The sequence below is a fragment of the Piliocolobus tephrosceles genome, chromosome 1 (genome assembly GCF_002776525.5).
Source record: "Piliocolobus tephrosceles isolate RC106 chromosome 1, ASM277652v3, whole genome shotgun sequence".
NCBI classification, from domain to species: Eukaryota; Metazoa; Chordata; class Mammalia; order Primates; family Cercopithecidae; genus Piliocolobus; species Piliocolobus tephrosceles.
In genome coordinates this window covers 88,673,484-88,695,726 of record NC_045434.1, presented here as the reverse complement: position 1 = coordinate 88,695,726, position 22,243 = coordinate 88,673,484, and the positions used below count along the sequence as shown (strand labels likewise).

At 47.3% G+C, this 22,243-nt stretch overlaps 3 protein-coding genes across 6 annotated transcripts; 1 reads left to right on the top strand and 2 right to left on the bottom strand.

Moving 5' to 3' along the window:
* Nucleotides 1-1,202: 1,202 nt before the first annotated feature.
* On the bottom strand, nucleotides 1,203-9,999 carry MLLT11 (MLLT11 transcription factor 7 cofactor). 2 transcript variants are annotated; one of them, XM_023213661.2, is made up of 3 exons: nucleotides 9,444-9,999; nucleotides 8,749-8,821; nucleotides 1,203-2,484 (listed from the first exon to the last, which is right to left on the bottom strand). In XM_023213661.2, exon 3 carries the CDS (start codon nucleotides 2,476-2,478, stop codon nucleotides 2,206-2,208), a length of 273 nt encoding a protein of 90 aa, XP_023069429.1. In that variant the 5' UTR covers nucleotides 2,479-2,484; nucleotides 8,749-8,821; nucleotides 9,444-9,999; the 3' UTR covers nucleotides 1,203-2,205. The 2 variants fall into 2 exon arrangements, with proteins under 2 accessions (XP_023069429.1, XP_023069428.1); XM_023213660.2 differs by having other exon boundaries at nucleotides 8,749-9,994.
* Nucleotides 9,487-18,280, top strand: CDC42SE1 (CDC42 small effector 1). 3 transcript variants are annotated; one of them, XM_023213663.2, is made up of 6 exons: nucleotides 9,628-9,825; nucleotides 12,500-12,635; nucleotides 13,271-13,584; nucleotides 14,133-14,243; nucleotides 14,938-15,028; nucleotides 15,937-18,280. In XM_023213663.2, exons 3-5 carry the CDS (start codon nucleotides 13,531-13,533, stop codon nucleotides 15,010-15,012), a joined length of 240 nt encoding a protein of 79 aa, XP_023069431.1. In that variant the 5' UTR covers nucleotides 9,628-9,825; nucleotides 12,500-12,635; nucleotides 13,271-13,530; the 3' UTR covers nucleotides 15,013-15,028; nucleotides 15,937-18,280. The 3 variants fall into 3 exon arrangements, with proteins under 3 accessions (XP_023069430.1, XP_023069431.1, XP_023069432.1); XM_023213664.3 differs by having other exon boundaries at nucleotides 9,656-9,825; nucleotides 12,500-12,630; nucleotides 15,937-18,269; XM_023213662.3 differs by lacking the exon at nucleotides 12,500-12,635 and having other exon boundaries at nucleotides 9,487-9,825; nucleotides 15,937-18,269.
* A 722-nt stretch (nucleotides 18,281-19,002) lies between these two features.
* On the bottom strand, nucleotides 19,003-22,151 carry C1H1orf56 (chromosome 1 C1orf56 homolog). The gene is made up of 2 exons (XM_023213659.2): nucleotides 21,020-22,151; nucleotides 19,003-19,133 (listed from the first exon to the last, which is right to left on the bottom strand). The coding sequence occupies exons 1-2, from the start codon at nucleotides 22,025-22,027 to the stop codon at nucleotides 19,113-19,115; spliced, it is 1,029 nt and encodes a 342-aa protein (XP_023069427.1). The 5' UTR covers nucleotides 22,028-22,151; the 3' UTR covers nucleotides 19,003-19,112.
* Nucleotides 22,152-22,243: the final 92 nt, after the last annotated feature.

Here is a 22,243-nt window from a genome sequence, read left to right as displayed (position 1 = left end):
GCTGGGCTAATTTTTGTATTTTTAGTAGAGACGGGATTTCACCGTGTTGGCCAGGCTGGTCTCGAACTCCTGACCTCAAGTGATTCGCACGCCTCGGTCTCCCAAAGTGCTGGGATTACAGGCGTGAGCCACCGCGCCCGGCCTGAGTCATTTCTTTTTGGAGGCCTGCAAGAGGATGGAGCATGAGTTTGCAAATCCATTTAGTCATTTTATTTACCAGTTGATCCCTGTCCCCACCCACCAATTGCCATGACTGAAGGACTCTGAAGGGGCCTTTCAAAACTCAGTAAAAATAGAAAAGGACACACTGCTTATCCTTCCTGGCCCCATTCTTCGTTAGACTGGGATCGTCTTTAGATGTGGAGTTTTCATGGCCTAGAGGGAGGATTTGCCTTTTTTTCTTCCTCCTGGGGACTTCTCTAGATCATCCTTACTTTATGATACACTGCCCAATGCTGTCCTATCCATATTGGTATTTACAGTTTCTCTTGAGAGTTGGAGTCTTGTCTTACTCTCGTTTACATTCTTTTGGCTCAGTGTTTTCCTATAGTAGGCACACAAAAACCAGAAATTAAGCAGATAACGTATTTGAGTGAATTCGTTTATCTTCTTAGGCACCTAGGAGAATTACTACCTGAAATATGTTGGTAGTCAGTGGGCAAGGAGAAGAGTGGTTGTAGCTGTCTCCCTACTTTTCTAAGTTGACTTTACCCTTTCATTATTTATCTGTTCAATGCGACGTTCACCATTTAATGTCTAAATGCTATTCAAATCATTCTTTCTCTAAGTTGAATATTATTATAGAAAGATAAAATGAGGCGGGGCTTAGTGGCTCACGCCTGTAATCCCAGCACTTTGGGAGGCTAAGGCGGGCGGATCACCTGAGGTCAGGAGTTCGAGACCAGCCTGGCAATATGGTGAAACCCCATCTCTATGAAAAATACAAAAATTAGCCGGGCCTGGTGGCAGGCGCCTGTAATCCCAGCTACTTGGGGGCCTGAGGTGGGAGGACCCCGTGACCCTGGTGGGTGGAGGTTGCACTGAGCAGTGATTGCGCTGCTGCACTCCAACTTGGGTGACAGAGCGGGACCCTGTCTCAAAAAATAAAAAATAAAAAGATATATAAGCTGAGTGTGAAAGCAAGGCTAATTTCTCAGATTTCTATGGCTTCCCTTGTGAAGAGAGAGAAAACTGGACTCCAGTCCTGGGATTGAATGTTTTTATTAAATAAATGAGTTAAATGGCAGCACAAATCAGCAACAATAATTTTGGAAGGATTGGGGACAAGATGTAGAGTCAGAATGTAATTGTTCATTTCAGGGTCTCAATGTAGCTGAAGAACTGTGCCCACTGATTAGTATTACATATTGCAAATGCAGGAGGGAAGGCTAAAATACTAAGGACTTATGCTGTTCAGAATATTGCATTGAAACCTTAAAAACTATAATAATAGTAGGAATGCATATTAAGATTTGATAACTTTCTTTAGCTAGAGTTTTCAACCCACAGGAGCAAAGTTGTAAAGTGAGTAGGGTTGAAGAAGGGATACTCTTGAGAAAAGAAATAAGCTACTTCTAAAATGATTCAGTTATTTTCCCTATTTTCATTTTCCGTAATATTCCTGTTTTATACCTCCAACTAACCTCCTGATTTCTCTGAGGAAGAAAAAGAATGTAAGAAAGAGCAGGATCAAAAAAAAAAAAAAAAAAAAAAAAGCATGAGACTTATCACTTTAGCCTTTTAGAAACACTGTTTCATAGCAGATAACTTCAGATTAAAACTTCCGAGGTTTTCACCACCCCTTGAAGAAATATTTGTGTTTACTGGCCTGGAGCAGGAAATTAGGAAGGTTTAAAGAATCTCTGAAGCTGATTAAAATAGAGTTAAAAATCAGTCTTCCATTTTGCACTACTATACTACTTTCAGGTGTCCCCAATCAGGCCTAGTTTCCGGAGTTCATATTTGGGGGGGAAGGAGGAATCCCTGTGACCCAGTACTCCACTGCTTGAACCATTTACTTTGTGACTTGAGGGCTTTTGAGAGAAATGGAGTAGACAGATAAATAAATACATAGAACTCAACTCTGGCAGATTCATCAGCACCACCAACACAATAGAGAAGATTAAAATGGGAAAGGAGTGGAAAGGAAGGGGCTTGAGAGGGAAGACAATGAGGGCAAGGTGGTGGGAGAGAGAAGTCTTGGCCTTAGAGCAAGTCCAGTTCGAAGGAGTGGATGCTGGCAATGGGAGCTCTCCAGAAGTTGAAGGTGCTGTACTCAAGGAGGCCATCACCTTCAGGGTTTTTCTCCTGGTCTGCTGCAGTTGCTGGCCCGATCATTTTGCCAACGCTGCTGTCTTTTATCTTGTAGGTGGCTGTATCTGACAGACCCAGGCCTTCCAGCTCTGACAGATCCAGTTCTGGGATGGGCATCCTCCAGAAAAGAAAGGAGCTGTACTGGCTACTCACAGGGTCCCTCATAGCTTCCTAGAAAGAAACCACTTGTCAGTTTTCATGCTACAGCAACTTCTTTGTGGCCCATGGCCTTTCCTTGCTTAGATACTCCACATACTGGTAAAAATGAATTTCTTTTTAGAAAATTGTATATCTTCCAAGCCCACCAGTAAAAAGGAATTTGGGGAGAAAAAAAAAGAAACTCAGCATCCCCAATTACCTCTGGAGATAATCCAAGTTCCCTTGGACAAGCTTCAGAAACCCTTTATTATGAATTTCTACTATTTTCTAAACTTCTTCCCATTTGGAATGACTTATTCACCATCTATTGCATCAAACTGATCTTGGGTCTGATTTTCAAGGCCTTCCAAAATCTAGCCCATTCTTCCCAGCAGTGGTATAGCCTCTGTTAGAGTTATGCTCATTCCTGTCTTGCTTAACTCTCTCCATTCTCCACCTTAAAATACTTTCCATGTTTCAGCCAGGTGCGGTGGCTCATGTCTGTGATCTCAGAACTTTGGGAGGCGGAGTGGGTGGATCACTTGAGGCCAGGAGTTCAAGACCAGCCTGTCCAACATGGGGAAACCCTGCCTCTACTAAAAATACAAAAAATTAGCCAGGCATGGTGGCTCATGCCTGTAGTTCCAGCTACTAGGGAGGCTGAGGCCTCCGAGAATTGCTGGAATCCAGCAGGGTGAGGTTGCAGTGAGCCTTCCAACCTGAGCAACAGAGCAAGATTCTGTCTAAAAAAAACCAAAAAACAAAAAGACTTTCCACATTTCAGGACTCCATTCAAGAGCTCAGTGGCTCACACCTGTATTCCCAGCACTTTGGGAGGCTAAGGCAGGCAGATGGCTTGAGACCAGGAGTTCCCGACCTGCCTGGGCAACATGGTGAAACTCCATCTACAAAAAATACAAAAAATTAGCTGGGCCTGGTGGTGCACGCCTGTAGTCCCAGCTATTTGGGAGGCTGAGTGGGAGAATCACTTGAGCCTAGGAAGCAGAGGTTCCAGTGGGCTGAGATTGTGCCATTGCACTCCAGCCCGGGGAATAGAGTGAGACCCTGTCTCAAAAACAAGAAAAAAACTCCAAGTCTATAGCCCATTCCCCTAGCCCAAACTCCTATTATACTTAAAAATACTTGACTTCCTCCTCCTGACTTTGGTTTAATAGCTCACAGTATGTGTGAAAAGGCCTTCCATGACTTTTCTGCTTTCTATTTTCCTTCTTGCCTTCTAAACCCTACTATAAACTCACCTCTTCCAGATAACTTCCTTAAACTTACTCAGCTTCATCTACTCTATTTCCTCTAGCATCTCCCCAAACACCCTGTAGAGTTTTACCTAACTCCATCAGTTTGGGATTATAGATCACTGTTACTATATTTTATATATAGGGATGGTGTTATTGCTTTCTGAATGGGGAAACGCAAAGGGCAGTAGAGAGCAAGCTAGAATCTGAGAAGAAAAAGCTCTTTGACAAACTGACTCCTTTTCTTACAACCAGACTATGTATAAAAAACTGCTCAAATAGTCCCTGAGTGTTTGGTAGAGCTATCTTGCAATTTAAAAAGCTAAAGGAAATTTTACGAAATATTAACTCAAAAGGCCTAAAATCTCTATGTCATTGACTCAGAGACATGTACACAGGGTACAAAATACATTCAAGAAAGACATGCATGCAAGCATATGTTGCATTAAAATCAAGAACATAAAGACTACACAGAAAATTGAAGTTAAAGTGCTATTCACTAATTAAATAGTAATGAAATTTTTGATTTAATATAGTATGAATTTAATTATCAAATACTCCAAATTTTGCCAAAGGTCCCTTTTTTGGCTAGCTTCCCCTTCCCCTCCACAAATGCTCTCCATCCCTACTTCATATGTCTTTACATCTATTATTATCTTAAACGGTATCATTTACTTAAAGGGTTTCGACAGTGCCTTGTACCACAACATATGTTCAATAAATGCTTCCCACTATCCTTCATTTTAAATTATCCAGGTATTTTAGGCAAAGGCAGTTTCTAATTATCACTCTGTTCTTAGAGATACATGATTAGCAAATATATAGATTAGAAAGATACATCTCTTGGAGCCACACAGATACACCCAAATATCCTTTGTCCAGACCCTTTGTGGGCATCCAAGGCCTACTCAACAGGGCCTTGCTGTGTCATGCTGCCACTACGGTGAAGAGGGAAGGACAAGGTGGTGGTAGAGGGGAGTGGAAGCTCTCTGGCATCTCATAATGTGGGCCTCAGTCAGAGCTTGGATTTTCCTATTAGCATTCCCCCACCAATTCCTCTAAGCTGCAAATAATCATTCTTTTCCAGAATCTGTCCCCATACCTAGGAGATTTCCCAAAGATAAAAACCAGTCTACCTTCTCTGTACACGAGTGCTGGGCTTTCTACACAAAGACATTCAAGGCTGCTGATTAACTTTCCCTCACTATTTAATACCTTGCCATTCCCATATAGTAGCCCACAGGTAAGCCTTAACAATCCATTTCTCTCTAGCCTACTCTCCTTCAGAACAAAACCCAGGTGCTAAAAGAACTTTCCTGGCCAGGCGCAGTGGCTCACACCTATAATCCTAGCACTTTGGGAGGCAGAGGCAGGCAGATCACGAGGTGAGAAGTTCAAGACCAGCCCAACCAACATGATGAAATCCTGTCTCTATTAAAAATACAAAATTAGCCAGGTGAGGTGGCGCATGCCTGTCATCCCGGTTATTTGGGAGGCTGAGGCAGGAAAATTGCTTGAACCTGGGAGATGGAGGTTGCAGTGAGGCGAGATCTCACCATTGCACTCCAGCCTGGGCAATAAGAGTGAAACTCCATCTCAAAAAAAAGTAATAATAAATAACTTTTCTGTGCTGTAATGGGGGTCTCTTTTCTCTGATCCCAATGCTGGAGTATACTGATGATAATGAGAGCAAATGGATTGGAAATCCATTTGGATTTAAAGTAAAGTTCAGATTGGAAGAAGGTCTCTTAACAGAATCAGATACTCTTCTGTGCATTAATGGATCTATCACTTTCTCTACTCATTCTACCCAAGCCCTGCTTGATATTATATGACTATTACAGCTGCCTACAGCCTCCATCCTGCTACTTACTAGCCAAGGGTCAAGAAACATTAGTTGTGGCAGGGCGCGGTGGCTCACGCCTGTAATCCCAGCACTTTGGGAGGCCGAGGCGGGCGGATCACGAGGTCAGGAGATCGAGACCATCCTGGCTAACACGGTGAAACCCCGTCCCTACTAAAAATAAAAAAAATTAGCCGGGCGTGGTGGTGGGGTGCCTGTAGTCCCAGCTACTCGGGAGGCTGAGGCAGGAGAATTACGTGAACCCGGGGGGCGGAGCTTGCAGTGAGCTGAGATAGCACCACTGCACTGCAGCCTGGGTAAAAGAGCAAGACTCCATTGCAAAAAAAAAAAAAAAGCATTAGTTGAAATGTTCCCAAAGGAGCAGAAAGAACATTCTACCGCCTCCAAAAACAACCCCAAGTTTCAAAAGGCCTTTTTCCAACACACCCTATTGGGTCTCACCAGGTCAGAGACTCCTAAGTGATGGCCTTAAATGGTTCCAACATGTTCCAGTATAGTGTGAAATGACTGTACCAAGGCAGAAAAAGAAAGTGTTAATCTAGAACACAGTGATGTGTGAGAGTGTGGGGGCTTCAGGAATGGTGAGTGGGTAGGCTAGAATGTTTTTAATGTTAAAAGTGAATTCTGCGTTGTTCTTTTCTTCTTAGTTTAAGTTCCAAAATAAACCCTGGGAACTGAGCATTACTCAGCAGAGATGCTGCTTAGAAGGAGGGTGATGCAGGGATTGGAGCAGGGTGGGGGAGCATGTTGGAAAGGTGAGGTCATCATCCTATGATACTCAACTCTGATAATCTCCATAGTACTTTGCTGAGATGTTCACAGAGAGCTAAAAAAATGGTTGTATCCATTAACCAACCTCCCCCTGCTTAAATCTGGGACTATAGAGATCCTGAGAAGCATACCCTAGGAGTCAGTACTGTTACGGACTTGTGGCTATAGGGATTCTTACTGTTACCAGTTATTTCCCCAGCTAGCTGGGTTGTTTTCTCTCTTCTCCCTGACAAGTCTTCTCCAGAATGAGCTTAGTATAATGCAAGGTACATTATAGGCTCTTTGAAAAATAGAATCATGGGGCTAGGTGCAGTGGCACATACCTGTAATTGCAGCACTTTGGGAGGCCGAGGTGGGTGGATCACAAGGCCAGGAGTTCAAGACCAGCCTGGCCAAGATAGTGAAACCCCATCTCTACTAAAAATACAAAAATTAGCTGGGCACGGTGGCAGGTGCCTGTAATCCCAGCTACTCGGAAGGCTGAGGCAGGAGAATCGCTTGAACCTGGGAGGCGGAGGTTGCAGTGAGCCGAGATCGCACCACTGCACTCCAGCCTGGGCGACAGAGCGAGACTCCAACTAAGAAAAAAGAAAAAGAATCATGGGGGGAAAAATCACAGAATTTTAAAACTAGAAGACATCTTAGAAATTAATGGGAAGACTTCTAGCCAGTTTCTATAGAATCCAGGTCTCATAATTCCCAATATGATCCCTTTTTGTGTTGTACATGGATAGTTGCCAACAGTTTTATATAAACCTATACCAGTATTCCCAAACTTAAAATAATTCTTAGTTGCTGAAGAATAGATATTCCGTAGGTTAGGTGATTGTTCCTATAATTGTGATCTGAATGGGGAAAAGCAAAGGGCAGTAGAGAGCAAGCTAGAATCTGAGAAGAAAAAGCTCTTTGACAAACTGACTCCTTTTCTTACAACCAGACTATGTATAAAAAACTGCTCAAACAGTCCCTGAGTGTTTGGTAGAGCTATCTTGCAGTTTAAAAAGCTAAAGGAAATTTTATGAAACATTAACTCAAAAGGCCTAAAATCTCTATGTCATTGACCCAGAGACATGTACACAGGGTACAAAATACATTCAAGAAAGACATGCATGCAAGCATATGTGGCATTAAAATCAAGTCAAGAACATAAAACTAAGACTACACAGAAAACTGAAGTTAAAATACTATTCACTAATGTAAATAGTAATGACATTTTTGATTTAATATAGTATGGATTTAATTATCAAATACTTCAAATTTTGCCAAAGGTCCCTTTTTTGGCTAGCTTCCCCTTCCCCTCCACAAATGCTCTCCACCCCTACTTCATCTACCTTTACATCTATCATTATGTTAAACGGTATCATTTACTTAAAGGGTTTCGACAGTGCCTTGTACCACAACATATGTTCAATAAATGCTTCCCACTATCCTTCATTTTAAATTATCCAGATATTTTAGGCAAAGGCAATTTCTAATTATCACTCTGTTCTTAGAGATACATGATCAGCAAATATATAGATTAGAAAGATACACTCTCTCGGAGCCACACAGACACGCCCAAATATCCTTTGTCCAGACCCTTTGTGGGCATCCAAGGCCTACTCAACAGGGCCTTGCTGTGTCATGCTGCCACCATGGGGAAGGGGGAAGGACAAGGTGGTGGTGGTGGTAGAGGGGAGCGGAAGCTCTCTGACATCTCATAATGTGTGCCTCAGTCAGGACTTTGATTTTCCTATTAGCATTCCCCCACCAATTCCACTGAGCTGCAAATAATCATTCTTTTCCAGAATCTGTCCCCATAGCTAGCTCCTGTGGGCTATACTGATTTCACTATGGAATCAGGCAGTTCTCCAACACAGAGGCTCCCACCTTTCCTACCCCAGGCTGCCTCTTTCTTTGGAGCAAAGATTTGAGGTGGGGTGAAAGAGATTGTCCAAAGAAAGGTCAGGATTACACTGAACATTATCCCATATAACCCCCTCCCAAACTGCCTCCTACAGAGAAACATAGAACACTACAGAAAAAAATTGCAAGTATAGGGAAGTAGAGGGCAGAGAGATACAGTAGGACTAAAGATTCATCAAATAGCTGGTAGAACAAATTATGGTTTGAAAAGGAAGATAAGTAGACTGAAGATATTAAATACAGAGGACAATAAATTACAGAAAAGGATACTTGAAATAAGGAGGTAGGTGCTGAGAAATAACTACATGTAAATTGTTAGCAATTAATGATCTGTACAAGGTAACAAGGCATGGATGCTGTGAAGAAATAACTACCCATTGTTCATAGCGCCCCCTTCTCTCCTCTTCAGCTGTCCCCCACCTTTGTGGGGTCTTTCAATCTAACCATAAGCAGCTGCTCTTCTATCTTTGCAGCCCCCTGCTCCCCTCCCTCAGTTTGGTTTACCTGTTATCAATCAATTATTGGCGTGTTCCAAAGATGGAGGGAGTGCCTCGGGGGCTCCGGGATCTGCGCCGGGCTGGAGAAATACAAAGCTGTTGGGGCTTTGACGGCTTTGTCTTCTCACTCCTTTTCCCTCTTCAGTGACTGAGTCTGTCAGTTAACTCTCCCCCTGCAATGCAGCCCCTCCTAAGAAGGGCGGAAGGATTCCGCGCCCCCTCCTGCCTGACTCGGCTAATTCAAATGATAGGTTCCAGAACACTTGAGGGAAAGAGACGATTAAAGCGTCTCCGTTGGCTCATTGGTCTGCGCTATTATTCCCGATCTCCTCCAGCACCCCCGTGCTGACTGGGGACGCAATGAATGAGCAGTTAATTGCCCTCTAATTTTAGGTCCTCTAATTTATGGACTTGAAATCTTAACTCTAGACTACAATGGAAAGTAGTGTTCCTTTCTTCTACAATTTAAGGACTTCAGGTTACAAGGTGTTTTTAAGAATCGTATTTTTCCACCCCTTCTCCCAATCCCTGATCCTCCCGACTCGCCTCTCTACCCTCACAATGGGTAAATAAACCTAGTCCTATTCCATTTTGGGTAGAGCACAAAAGAGATTTGGGGTGGGGGGGCGTGCTTCTGCGAATCTCTGAACTTGGTTAGGTCTCGGGGTTTGGGGGGCTCCGCTTCGTTTTGCCCCGACATGCCTGGCGCGCAAAGGGAACGTGAGATTTCGGGGGTCCCGGCTTGGGTGCCAGGCCCTCATCTAGGTGTCCGCATTCTCCGGTTCTCCCCTCAGGGGCGGCGGCCTTGCGGGGGCTGCAGAGGCACCACCCACGCCTCGCACAGTGCAGTGCCTCCGCAGTCCAGAGGGGGGCGCTCGGCTGTGCGCTCGGCTCCGAGCCGGACGGGTTTCGTAATCGCGTCGCCGCCGCTTCCGCCCTCAGTCGGCCCCACCTCTGCCGGCTCGTCCCGGGCTCCCCCACCGGGCCGCAGAGCTAGCCCGGGAAGCCCACACTGGCGGCCACGGAGCAGAGCCCCTCACCCCCGCCAGCTGTAGCTGAACGTCTGGATACCGGAGAAGAGCAGGTGAGGCAGTGCAGTTGGTCCCCTGGCCCGCCCGCCGCGCCGGCAGGGCCGGGCGGAGACACACCGGATGCGGGGTGTGGGGAAGGCGGATGTCTTGGGCTGCAGAGATGCTGGGGCGTTGGGAACGGGGTGCGCGCCCGGGGTGGCCGTCCTCATCCACGCTCTTGGAGTGCGCAGGCTGAGGCTGCTGAAGCGTAGAAGGAAAAGAAGGAACTGGAATGTTGGGGTGGGGGTGGGAAGGAGAGGGTCCGAAAGATTCCCAGGGAGGTCCCAATCCGGTTAAGGGTTGGGAAGAGCAGAGAACTTCTGGGTAGAGTTGGGTAGTGGCGGGAGACAGATATGGAATCTGTGTGATTGAATATATTTGGGGAGGGGAGGCTTAGGGCCTAGCCCTCTTTCCTCTTAAGCCCCCAGAAGACCTTTCCTGGGGAATGGGAAGGTTGGTGCTGGGCCTGTCACTTGGCTGAAATATGGAGTCCACTCCACTTCTCCAGAGCCCCTCCGCAGCCCTCCATGTCTAGGGGTCTCCACAAAGGGACCAGCTGCTGCCCCGGGCTTCTAGCCAGAATTGCCCATTCCATTCTCTCGATTCTTTCTTTCTCTCCAGTTGCTTCATGTGAGGGCTTGTCAGGCCGCGGTTTGGAGGCCTTAGGGCCAGAGGCGGTGGGACCGGGTGAACCGGTTTGGGGCCCGAACAGGACCAGAGAACTAGCCTGTACATCCTTCCTCCCTGGCACCTCTTTCCCAACCCTTCTGCTCACCTCCCAACAGCTTTGAGACCCTCAAGTCCTAGTGTGATCTTGGTGGGGGTGGGGGGTGACTTTCCCGGTTCCATATTTCACTCTTGCCATTTGGAACTCAGAGAGGCCGGGTTCTGAGCACCAAGGACGTGGCCTTATGCGGTCTAATCCTCATCCCTCCTGTTGATTTCTCAGCCCCTTCCCTATCCACTGTGGGGTTGGATTCGGATGGCTCTTCCCCCTGGGCTGACCAACTCAGGACTTCATTTTTCCTCAACCCACTCTCTTCTGGCTGCTTTAAAGAAGAGTGGCCGCCAGTGGCTCTTACTTCCTTTTTTGGCTTTGTTCCCATCCCCCCTTCCCTGCGCTACCATCACATTCACCCTGACCTGTCTTCACACTCTGACCCCACCCTCAAGTTTCAGAGACCCTAATGTCCTAGGGAATGGAATTTCCTGGTCACATCTCGTCATCATTGGTCATTTCATGCCAAGTCCCACACACACGCTTTCCCTCCACCCAGCTCTGGTCAGGTCCCTGGAAAAGAAACAGAAATGGCCTTGTTCTCTGCACTGCCCCTTTCCCTCTCTCCTCCTCCCCCTCTCTTCTCCTCTTCGCTCCCAGCACTATCCACCTCTGTCCCTCAGCTTTGAGCAGGGCAGGAGATGTTGAGGGAGAGCCCAGTCACAGTACATACAGCCTGCCTGCTGGTGTTGGGGGTTTCTTCTAATTCTTCATTTTCCCCCAACCCTTACCACCTGCCACCACCACCATCAGGATAAACCCTATGACTGACTCACTGACGTCCCACTGACCACAGCTCTCCTCTCTGGACAGCTGTGTTTTAGCTTCCGCTCCTTCTGGTTACTCCTCCCTTCCAGTGGTGAGAAGGGAAGTAAGAGAAAGCCTAGCCTCCTGGGTTCTCCCTTCCCCTAGAAGCTGCATTTGAGTGTTTGTGTGATCTCATCTCAAGGCTGTTAAAAAACCTCTGTGTGTGTGTGTGTGTGTGTTTTATATTTGAGACAGGGTCTTGCCCTGTCACCCAGGCTGGAGTACAGTGGTGCAAACATGGCTCACTGTAGCCTCCAACTCTTGGGTTCAAGTGATCCTCCTGCCTCAGCCTCCCCAGTACCTGGGATGACAGGCGCATGCTACTACACCCTACTATCTCTTTTTTTTTTTTTTTGGTTTTGCTTTGTTTTTTTGAGGTGGAGTTTCGCTCTTGTTGCCCAGGCTGGAGTGCAATGGCGCGATCTTGGCTCACTGCAACCTCCAGTTCAAGCGATTCTCCTGCCTTGGCCTCCCAAGTAGCTAGGATTACAGGAGCCCGCCACCACGCCCAGCTAATCTTTTGTATTTTTAGCAGAGATGAGGTTTCATCATGTTGGCCAGGCTGGTCTCAAACTCCTGACCTCAGGTGATCCGCCCACCTTGGCCTCTCAAAGTGCTGGGATTATAGGCGTGAGCCACCACGCCCGGCCTATCTCTTGTTTTTAAATCAGTCTAGGGTGCCAAAGCATCAGTGTTCCTGGCCTGGAAGAAAGGGAGATTCCTGTTCATGTTAAAGTGTCATATTTATGAAACTCCCCTTTTTGGAATCTTTGAGGTTGTCTGTACTATAGGACTGGGGAAATGCAAGTGAGTCTAAGAAGAAACCCAGGTGTGTCCTACCCTGGCTGGCAGTAGTGAGAAGGGAGGAAGTTCTTCCCTGGACACTAGTACTATCGGAAAGTTCCTTGTGTCTGTTTGACTGGTGAAGCTTGAGGATGGAATTGGTGAGGAGGGAGGGGAGAACAGGTCACAGCTGGAGGAGAGCCTGGGCCCTATAGGGTGTGAGGCAGAGCAGAGTGGCAGATAGGACATGTGGACGGTGGGGAAAATATTCCTCATGGGACAGAAGATACCTGGCACATGTACCCACAACCTGTACACAGATGATCTGTACTGGACACACGTGGAGATAAGGCCATGCCACACATGTGCAAACAGAGGTGTACACACAGGAGTGCAGTGATACAGGACACAGATAAACAGAATGTACACAGCCTTCGGGAAGGATCTCAAGGTCAGGTAATAAAGGAACTGCTAACTGGCTTCTGGGAGGGATTGGATTTCACTGGAGGGAAATCAGGAGGAACAGGGCAGCAGAGGGGGAAAAAACATCTCATTGTAGAAAGTCTTTCCTGAGGGCCAACCTAGGACCTCAGTGGTCCAGGGCTCCCCTGTTCTTAAAGAAACTCTAGGCATTCAGGGCAAGGTAAGAAAAAAGGCAGGGACAGGGTGGAGACCTTGTTTGTGAGAACAAAAAACCACTATTTCCTCTTCAGAGTCACTTAAATGCCCCTCCCCTTCTGCCCTAAACTCAGAGAGAAGGGAGCTGGAGCTTCTAGCACCCCAAACTTTGCTAATTTCTGCCACTGTCCTTTGGTCCTCGCCCATCGTTTTAACTCTAAGTGCTTCTAGCCCCCTTCCTCTCCCTTGGTACCACCAGCCACTGCTCCTTAACCCCTTGGTGGTCTTTGGTTCTGTTCCTTTATCTTAAGAGTCAAAATGAGGTTCGTAGTGTTTGGGAACGAGTGTTGGTGTACAGGTCTTGGGCCTCTCAGGGAGAACTGGGAAGATATAGGCTCATCAGGAGGTTTCTCAAGGATTGGCGGAGGGGGAGATTTCTCATTGATCTTTCTTTTTACTTTCTTCTAATCCAGGGTTCCAAGTCTGAGGAAGACATAACCTTGTGCCTGCCTGCCCACCTCTCTCTGGTCCTGTTCATCTCTCAGGCTCTGAGACACTGACCTTCACTGCTCAGTTAAGGGTTCCAGGGATTCTACTTTCTCTGGACCCATCCAGCTGAGTGAACCCAGGGTGGTGGTATATCTGGGGAGAGTGAGGAGTGGGTTTCCAAACACCAGAGCAAGAGCCCTTTGGGGCCTCAGACAGAGGAGTGAAGCTGGAACCATCAGGGAACATGAGTGAATTTTGGCACAAACTGGGCTGCTGTGTGGTAGAGAAACCCCAGCCGGTGAGTCTCCCCACCCCCATCCTAACCCAAAGAGCAGTTAATTACCATGTGCTGTGAGGTAGCCACACCATCTAGGATCTGCCATCTAAAAAGCACACTTCTTGCCTCCCTCTGTATCAGGAGCTTCTATAGTCAAGCAGCTGTATATGTGGAATAAAGGGCATTGGGTGATGGAAGAAGTGAATACTGCTAGCTGTTACCTCCTGTTCCTGTCTATTCTGAGCTGGGCGGGGTTTGTAGGTGGAGCTGCATACCTGTCAGTTTTCCCCATTATTTCGTCATCAGTCAGAGGTGACTTTGACGTGTCCTTTCTTCCTCCAGTGGCCTGTGTTCACTCTACAGGCCACTGCCCTCACTCCTCTCTGGTTCATGTCTTCTGTGTGCTTTTGTTGTTCCAGCTTTGCCTTTCATGCCCTAGTGGTTTCCCTGTTACAATGCCACATCCCCTCTTCCCACCAGGCCCTTAGCTTTTTAGTGGCTCTTTTCCCTTCCTCCACTCTGACTGGAGGAGGGGCCTTAAGACATGACTCCTTATCTTCTCCAAGCAGAAGAAGAAGAGAAGACGGATTGACCGGACCATGATTGGGGAACCAATGAATTTTGTCCACCTGACTCACATTGGCTCTGGGGAGATGGGGGCCGGAGATGGACTTGCCATGGTAACAAGGAAATGGGGAGAGGTTGATAGGGGGGGTGAGGTCTATAACCGTTCCTTCTTTTTGAAAGTTCAAGCTAGGGACATATGAAAATAACTCAATGGCGAAGTAAAAACCTGGGATTCTAGTCCCGGTCACAAGTTGTGGAAACCCGAGACCTGGCATTTTAGGTGTCTGGGCCTAGGTTCTCTCATCTTTACAACTTAGCAGATTGTTCTTCACTGGGGTAGGGGGTATATGTATCTTAATAGTTGGAGGGCTTCTTCCAAAAAGCTTATAATCCTCCCTTCTCCTAATTAAGAGCTGCTATCTCAGTGTCAGAGTAAATCATATATTTAGGAGTGTTGGGACAGGAAAAAAGCTGAGCACCGTCATCCTAAACAATGTCTAAGATGTACTTCTGTTCCCAAAATAAGGGAAATGGGTCTAAAGATAGTCTTTTCCCAGATCCTGAAACTCAAGTATATAGGGGAGAATCCATTGTGAGGGAATATTAGTAAAAGACCCATTTTACCTCATCCTCATGAAGGCCAGTGTGAAAAGAGGCATTGAGACTCCCCTAGGAGGAATGGCGGCTAGTAGATGGCTGCTATTGTCAAGGAGATGGCGTCAACCTTTTCCTTGGAGGGCCCAAAGTAGAGTTCTTATTGTAGGATATGAAGACTTAGGAAGGTGTCTCACATCTGTTTTTTCACAGACAGGTGCAGTTCAGGAGCAGATGAGATCCAAGGGAAACCGAGATAGGCCATGGAGCAATTCTAGGGGCTTATAGCTCCAATAATGGAATGGTGAGTGATTAGAGAAACCCACCCTACACCTCAGCCCCCATAACAACACAACCTGATACCCTGACTCAGAACCCTGATCTCATGCAAGAAAGAGAGGTATGGCCAGGCATGGTGGCTCATGCCTGTAATCCCAGCACTTTGGGAGGCTGAGGTGGGTGGATCACTTGAGGCTAGGAGTTCAAGACCAGCCTGGCCAATGAGGCAAACCCCGTCTTTACCAAAAAATACAAAAATTAGCCAGGCACAGTGGCATGCTCTTGTAGTCCCATCTACCTGGGAGGCTGAGGCATGAGAATCGCTTGAACCTGGGAGGTGGAGGTTACAGTGAGCTAAGATCGCGTCACTGCACTCCAGTCTGTGTGATAGAGTGAGACTCTATCTCAAAAAATAAAAAATAGAAAATGGGAGATAGGGAGGAATTAGAAGGGAAGATTCAAGAATGTGGGATCTTAGCTGGGCATGGTGGCTAACGCCTATAATCCCAGCACTTTGGGAGGCCGAGGTCAGTGCATGACTTGAGGTCAGGAGTTCGAGACCAGCCTGGCCAACATGGTGAAACCCTGTCTCTACTAAAAGTACAAAAACTAGCCAGGCATGATGGCGCACGCCTGTAATCCTAGTTCCTCAGGCGGCTAAGGCAGGAGAATCACTTGAACTCGGGAGGCGGAGGTTGCAGTGAGCCTAGATCGTGCCACTGCACTCCAGCCTGGGCAACACAGCGAGATTGTCTCAAAAAAAAAAAAAAAAAAGTGTAGGATATAGAAAGACTGAGAGGGTGTTACGCAGATAGAAGAACACACTGTGGAAACAGCTTAAAGTCTGCACTAGGTAGTGCCTTCTTCTTAAAGCCTTGGTTTTCTTTGAGGCTAATCTTCTTTAAGAAAAAAATTTTTTTTTTTAAATTTCAGGTTCTGCCATCTTGAAACCCCCATTCTGTTTCCAGCCCAGAAGAAATGCTGCCCCTACCAGATCCCTCCTTGAACCAGTGATCTAAGGACCCCTCTTTTCCCTATCTGCCTAACAGTGCCTCACAAGGCTTGGGGGCTGGACTCCCTCTACTCCCTCTGGCTATAGCCCCTCCTGGAGATGGGGTCAAGGCAGCAGGACTGACCAAGTGACTACTGGTTAGCCAGAGGAGCTCAGCTGACGCCCTGGACACCCTCAGATCTGAGATAGGAGTTCTCTAGGAACCTGGAATGAGTTCCTGTCTCCTGAATGATGGTCTGGGTGCCACCTGTTTTTAAACTCTTAACCTGGAACTCCTTAAATGGGGTAGGTGGGTGAGATTATCAAAGCTGAAGCTGGCTTTGCTGAGAAGCTCCCTACCTCCCTGCCGTTCTTTCTCCTGGAATGAACTAAAGCAGATGTCAAACGGGCTGGTGGGGGTGCCTACTCCCTTTTCCACTCTTTAGATTTCAAACCTTAGGCTCACAGCCCCTCAATATCTCTCTGCTAATACCAGTGTCTCTCTCTAGGCCTCTAACCAATCCTCTGTTTCTGTTTACCAGCTTCCCAGCAACTTTCCTCTTTTAAAATATTAAAAATTTAATTCAGGTTCTCTTAATTATCCCCATCCTGCTGTTGCCTCCACCCTTAACTCTATCCCTATTAGGAACCTTGTTTCCCACCGAATAAGAGTTAAAGTAAGAGATAGCTCTTCACCTGATGACATTCCATTTAAGTCTTGGGGCATTTTTCCTGCCCTCTGCCAACCTCCCTGGTGGCCCAGGTGAGAGGAGGAAGAGGGGTCTGGAGAGAAACCCAGAATGCAGCGGAACTAGGAGTAAGTCCATCTCAAGGTGAACTTCTGATCATTGAGGATGGTGAGATAAATAGGTTGAAAACAATCATCTGTGAGTTTAGGAGTCTTAAGATCCTCACAGCACGGGAGCAGGGAGAGGCTCTAGAACAAGGTTTCACAACCGAGATGCCTTTGACCTTTTGGGCTGAAGTGTTCTTGGTAAGGGATACCTGTTTCCTGTTTTGTGCATTACAGGATATTTAGCAGCATCCCTGGCCCACCCTAGTTATGACAACCAAAAATGTCTCTATACATTGCCAAATTTCTCCTAGGGGGCAAAATCGCCTCCATTTGAGAACCACAGCTCTAAAGTCAAGATATTTTTCTCTGAAGTGATTTCTGCTTGGCACGCTACCCTCATCATGTTACTCATCTTAAGCCCAAGCCATGGATGAACTAGGAGCTTGTATAAATGAGCCTCAGCAGGGCTGCACATAATCTCCAAACAATTCTTTATTCAGTGTTTTGCTTGTGCTCGTGTGTTGCTGTGATGGACAGGTCCCATGCTCCTCTATTCTCGCCCTCTGGAGAAGTGGTTCCTGCAGCGTAGATATGAACAGGGTATGGTAGGATTGAGGATGGGGGAGAGAGAAGCAGTAGATACACTCCTTATCCTCCCCAAATTTTAAGCTCTATTTCTGTGCCCTAGTCCTAGAACCAGACACACGTTAGACTCAGGGAGTTTTGTCTGAAGACCAGGTCCCACTGCCCCGCCCTGGCTGAAGAGTCTGCTTTAGATGGGAAAACAACTTAGGAGCAGGGGTCTTTAGGCACTTTCAGTATTCTCAGGTGTTCTTTGTTCTGGCCCTTCCAGGGTAATTAGGAAGGCAGAACAAGACAGATGAGCTCCTGCCTGCTGTGAGACAAGAAGGCTGGGGTCTCATTCGATTTGCAACAGGAAACATCATGTTTTATGGTAGTGGGGTCAGGAAGGTAGGAACTGGTATCCATTCTGCCAATTCCACCACCCATTCAGTTTGTTTATACCTACAGAGAGTGACTGAGGTTTTTTTTTTTTTTTTCTTTTTTAATTTCCATGTATTTTCTGCCATTTTTCAGGGTCTAAGATTGGTCATACATTCCCAGTTTACTCTCAGTTCCAGTCAAGCTGGTTGCTCTGAAAGTAACCCAACTTGTTGCCCTAAAATACCTCAGTCGCCTGAGTGTTATACTAGAGATCTAAAGGGTTAACAGGATAGGGTAGAAAGATTAGAGACTCCTGGAAATCTCTGGTTACCATGATCTTCAGCCCCATTTAATACCTGTTCTTTGGACACAGTCTTTTTCCTTTGGTGCTCTCTTGCCTTTAGCTACCTTCTCTAATATGTATGCTACCATCACTAATAAAGTGATGGGAATGGGTTTGAGAGTCATAATTTATATTAAAAAGTTGTTGGACTTTTAAATACATTTTTCAAATAAAAAATTTAAGCAAAATAATTGCACAGTAATCATTGCAGGTGTGTGTTGGATTAAAGGATGAATGTGGCCGGGCGCGGTGGCTCAAGCCTGTAATCCCAGCACTTTGGGAGGACGAGACGGGCGGATCACGAGGTCAGGAGATTGAGACCATCCTGGCTAACCCGGTGAAACCCCGTCGCTACTAAAAAATAAAAAAAATTAGCCAGGCGAGGTGGCGGGCGCCTGTAGTCCCAGCTACTCGGGAGGCTGAGGCAGGAGAATGGCGTAAACCCGGGAGGCAGAGCTTGCAGTGAGCTGAGATCCGGCCACTGCACTCCAGCCTGGGTGACAGAGCGAGACTCCGTCTCAAAAAAAAAAAAAAAAAAAAAAAAGGATGGATGTGGCTAATGAAGATAACTCCTCCAAAGTGGCCAAGATGGAATTTTATACCAACATTGCCCTTTTGAGGAGAGAGGGCCAAGTATTATGAAGGCAAGAAGACCGATGTCATCTTTCAAGGGCTTAACTCCTTGTTCTTCCTACTCCCTTTTCTTAGCATTTATTTGAGATTTTTCAAGCCTGTAAAAGAAGTAGTTGTTTTAAAACAATGTTGGAAATGAGGAAAATGAGCAATATCAACATTTTATCCTGAGGGACAGGGAGTAGGGAATAAGCCAGAGGCTGCTAGTTAACACAGTCCAGTCTTAGTGATGAAGAGATTTATGTCTCTCCTCCCTCAGGTACCTCTGTAAAGAAACACAAGACCAAACAATGTATTTTCCAGTTTTGTTTTTCTGTTCTGAAAATATCTAGTGGGTGCTAGGATTGAAAGGGCATGAGAGGTTGAGATGCTGACATCTCCTCATGTGGATGAAGTGGCCGTTACCTCCGGTTTCTGTCTATCTGGGTAAGGAAAAAAAAATAGAGAAAAAGGGAAATTACAACCACATCTATATTCCTTCCTTTCCTTGCTTCATCTCCCCCTCCCACAAACCCATATTCCCTCAACTCTATTGCCCACCCCTTACTTATTTTTGTATGCAATAATGGTACTGGACACACAAGAAGAAAAACAGAAACAAGGAAAATGACCAAGCATATGCTTTGTTTATCGCCTTTCCCTCCTCAAAGTCCTATCATCCATATCAGTTGAAACCTTATCAAGTCAATCAGAACCTTTGGTAATTCTGGGTAAAGCAGAGGACTACCCTTCCTTGTTCCAGAAGGACAGTTCTCCCAGATGGTAGTGGTGAAAAGGGTTGGCACTGGTGTCAAACCTGATTTAAATCTCATGGCTCTGCCACTTACTAGCTTTGTAAACCTCAATTTCTTCATCTGAAAAGCAGGGATAATAATACCTCATAGGGTGTGAAGATCGATTCAGGTAAAGTGCACATAGTAAGACCTCAAATTTTGGCAGCTGTTGCTGTTAAGCTGTATTAGGTCAAAACTATTAATTGATTAAGATCCTCCATATCTGTTAATTATCTATGCATCAAAAAGTCTTCATGGGCTGGGCATGGTGGCTCATGTCTGTAATCGCAGAATTCTGGAAGGCCAAGGTGGGCAAATCCCTTGAGCTCAGGAGTTGGAGACCAGCCTGGGCAACACAGCGAGATCTTGTTAGCCAGGCATGGTGGTGCAGTCTGTAGTCCCACCTACTCAGCAGGGTAAGGTGGGAGGATTGCGTGAGCTCAGAAGATGGAGGCTGCAGTGAGTTGTGATTGCGCCACCACACTCCAGCCTGAGTGATGAGAGTGAGACCCTGTCTCGAAAAAAAAAAAAGTCTTATGGCCAGGGGCACAGTAGCTCATGCCTGTAATCCCAGCACTTTGGAAGGCTGAGGCAGAATTGCTTGAGCCCAGGAGTTCAAGACCATCCTGGGCAACATAGCGAGACCTTGTCTGTAAAAAAAATTTCCAGGGCTAGCCTCAGTGGCTCATGCCTATAATCCCAGCGTTTTGGGAGGCCGAGGCAGGTGGATCACTTGAGGTCAGGAGTTCTAGACCAGCCTGGCCAACATGGTAAAACCCCATCTCTACTAAACAAAAACAAAAACAAAATTAGCTGGGTGTGGTAGTGGGTGAGTGCCTATAATCCCATCTACTCAAGAGGCTGAGGTAGAATTGCTTGAACCTGGGAGGCAGAGGTTGCAGTGAGCCAAGATCATGCCATTGCACTCCAGCCTTGGCAATAAGAGTGAAACTCTGTCTAAAAAAAAAAAAGTATTTCCAATCTTAACTATTTGGTCAATAATCACCTAATGAGCAGTAAGACATTTTACCTAATGACCAACCAGTAACTGCTCAATAAATAATAGGTGGAATCGGCCGGGCGTGGTGGCTCAAGCCGGTAATCCCAGCACTTTGGGAGGCCGAGACGGGCGGATCACGGGGTCAGGAGATCGAGACCATCCCGGCTAACACTAAAAAAATACAAAAAACTAGCCGGGTGAGGTGGCGGGCGCCTGTAGTCCCAGCTACTCGGGAGGCTGAGGCAGGAGAATGGCGTAAACCCGGGAGGTGCAGCTTGCAGTGAGCTGAGATCCGGCCAGTGCACTCCAGCCTGGGCGACAGAGCAAGACTCCATCTCAAAAAAAAAAAAAAAAAAAAAAAAAATTGGTGGAATCAATGGCTAACAATGTGAATAACCAATGCATGTTATGAATCAATAACCAGGTAAGTCAGTAACAGTTCATGTAAACACTGGCTGGCTTAGCAACTGGGTTTTAGATATCAGGACTTTTCAGATCCCTCAACAAAGACTCTGGCTCATCACCAAACACTTACTGGTTGCATCTCTGTGAACACTGAAGAGAGGCTATTCCAAATATCCTCCAGGCCAATCCTGACCTGTTTCCAAAATGCCAGGGCTGGGCAGGGGCTGGTGGGTGGCAGGCTGGGACTACTTCTGAGATGGATGGTGGGGAAGGGGGTAGTGGTGGTCCTGGTGGTACTGGTGGTGCTCTGAGAGGCACAGTTGGTGTCAGTACAGAGACTTGTGTCCAGGGGGCACTCTTCCCGAAGTCGGTTGCAGGGACATTGTTGGTAGGTGCAAGGCTTGTGCTCCGTGCGGAGTTGGCTCAGCGCCCCAACTCGAAGGCGCCCGGAAAGGCCGTGCAGCTTCCCAGACCGGCTCCGGCTCATGGTGCCCGACTTGCAGTGGCAGTGCCACGGGCCCCAGGGCATCAGCACCAGTCGCAGATCCTCAGGAGGTGGCATGGCTGTGGATGAGGGTGACGGCCACCGGCTCGGGGTAGACCCAGGTGTGGACCACTGGCTCAGGGTGGCCTCTGAGCCTGGCGGGTCCTCAGTAGACCTCCCGGGGGAGTGCGGCAGGCTTGAAGTCATCCTGATTTCAGGCTCCTGACTATTGGCTATAAACCTCGTGCTGGAACTCCCCGCTGTACTGGGAGTCGCACTGGGAAGCTCTCTGCTGGTGTTATCCTTTCCGGCATTAATCACAACCCCCTCTTCCGAAGACACATCCTCCTCGTTAACGGTGGACGACCGGCTAAAGCCGGTGGACACCGTGGCGGCCAAGAGCTCGGCAGCCGCCGGTCCAGCCAGGCGGTCGGCGTCGGCCATGGCATCATTATCGTCCTCTAGGATTATCCTCGTCTTCCGGGGAAGAACAGGCCGGGCGGTGCTCCGGTAGCTGCGGGTCATGGGGCCCGCAGAGCGTAAACTGATCCTCTGCATTGCGGTCGGAGTCTGGGTCAGGCCTTGGGCCCCCGCCGCCCGGGGACCCAGACTCAGCAGCAGGACCCACAGCAGCGCGCTGGCGGCGGGGACCATGGGGCTGGGCTCTTGGGGTTGGGAGGGAGGCCACTGAGGCAGGACCTGCCTCCTACCTTCACTCCCTCCCTTCCGCTCTAGACCCACTGGGTCGTTTGAACCGAGGCCCGCGGGGAAGGGGGTGGGGTTCGACGCGCAGGCGCCCGCGCACTGCGCGGGGTGCTCCTAAGGAACCTCTGCGGCAAGAACTCTGCCAGAACCGAAAGAAGGTTTGGG

Coding starts and splice junctions, on each gene's coding strand:
- MLLT11 (XM_023213661.2), bottom strand. CDS start 2,478: ATGAGGGACCCTGTGAGTAGCCAGTACAGCTCCTTTCTTTTCTGGAGG.
- CDC42SE1 (XM_023213663.2), top strand. CDS start 13,531: ATGAGTGAATTTTGGCACAAACTGGGCTGCTGTGTGGTAGAGAAACCC. Junction 13,585..14,132: donor TGGTAGAGAAACCCCAGCCG/GTGAGTCTCCCC, acceptor TTCTCCAAGCAG/AAGAAGAAGAGAAGACGGAT. Junction 14,244..14,937: donor CCGGAGATGGACTTGCCATG/GTAACAAGGAAA, acceptor GTTTTTTCACAG/ACAGGTGCAGTTCAGGAGCA.
- C1H1orf56 (XM_023213659.2), bottom strand. CDS start 22,027: ATGGTCCCCGCCGCCAGCGCGCTGCTGTGGGTCCTGCTGCTGAGTCTG. Junction 19,134..21,019: donor TGTTCACAGAGATGCAACCA/GTAAGTGTTTGG, acceptor TTCCTTACCCAG/ATAGACAGAAACCGGAGGTA.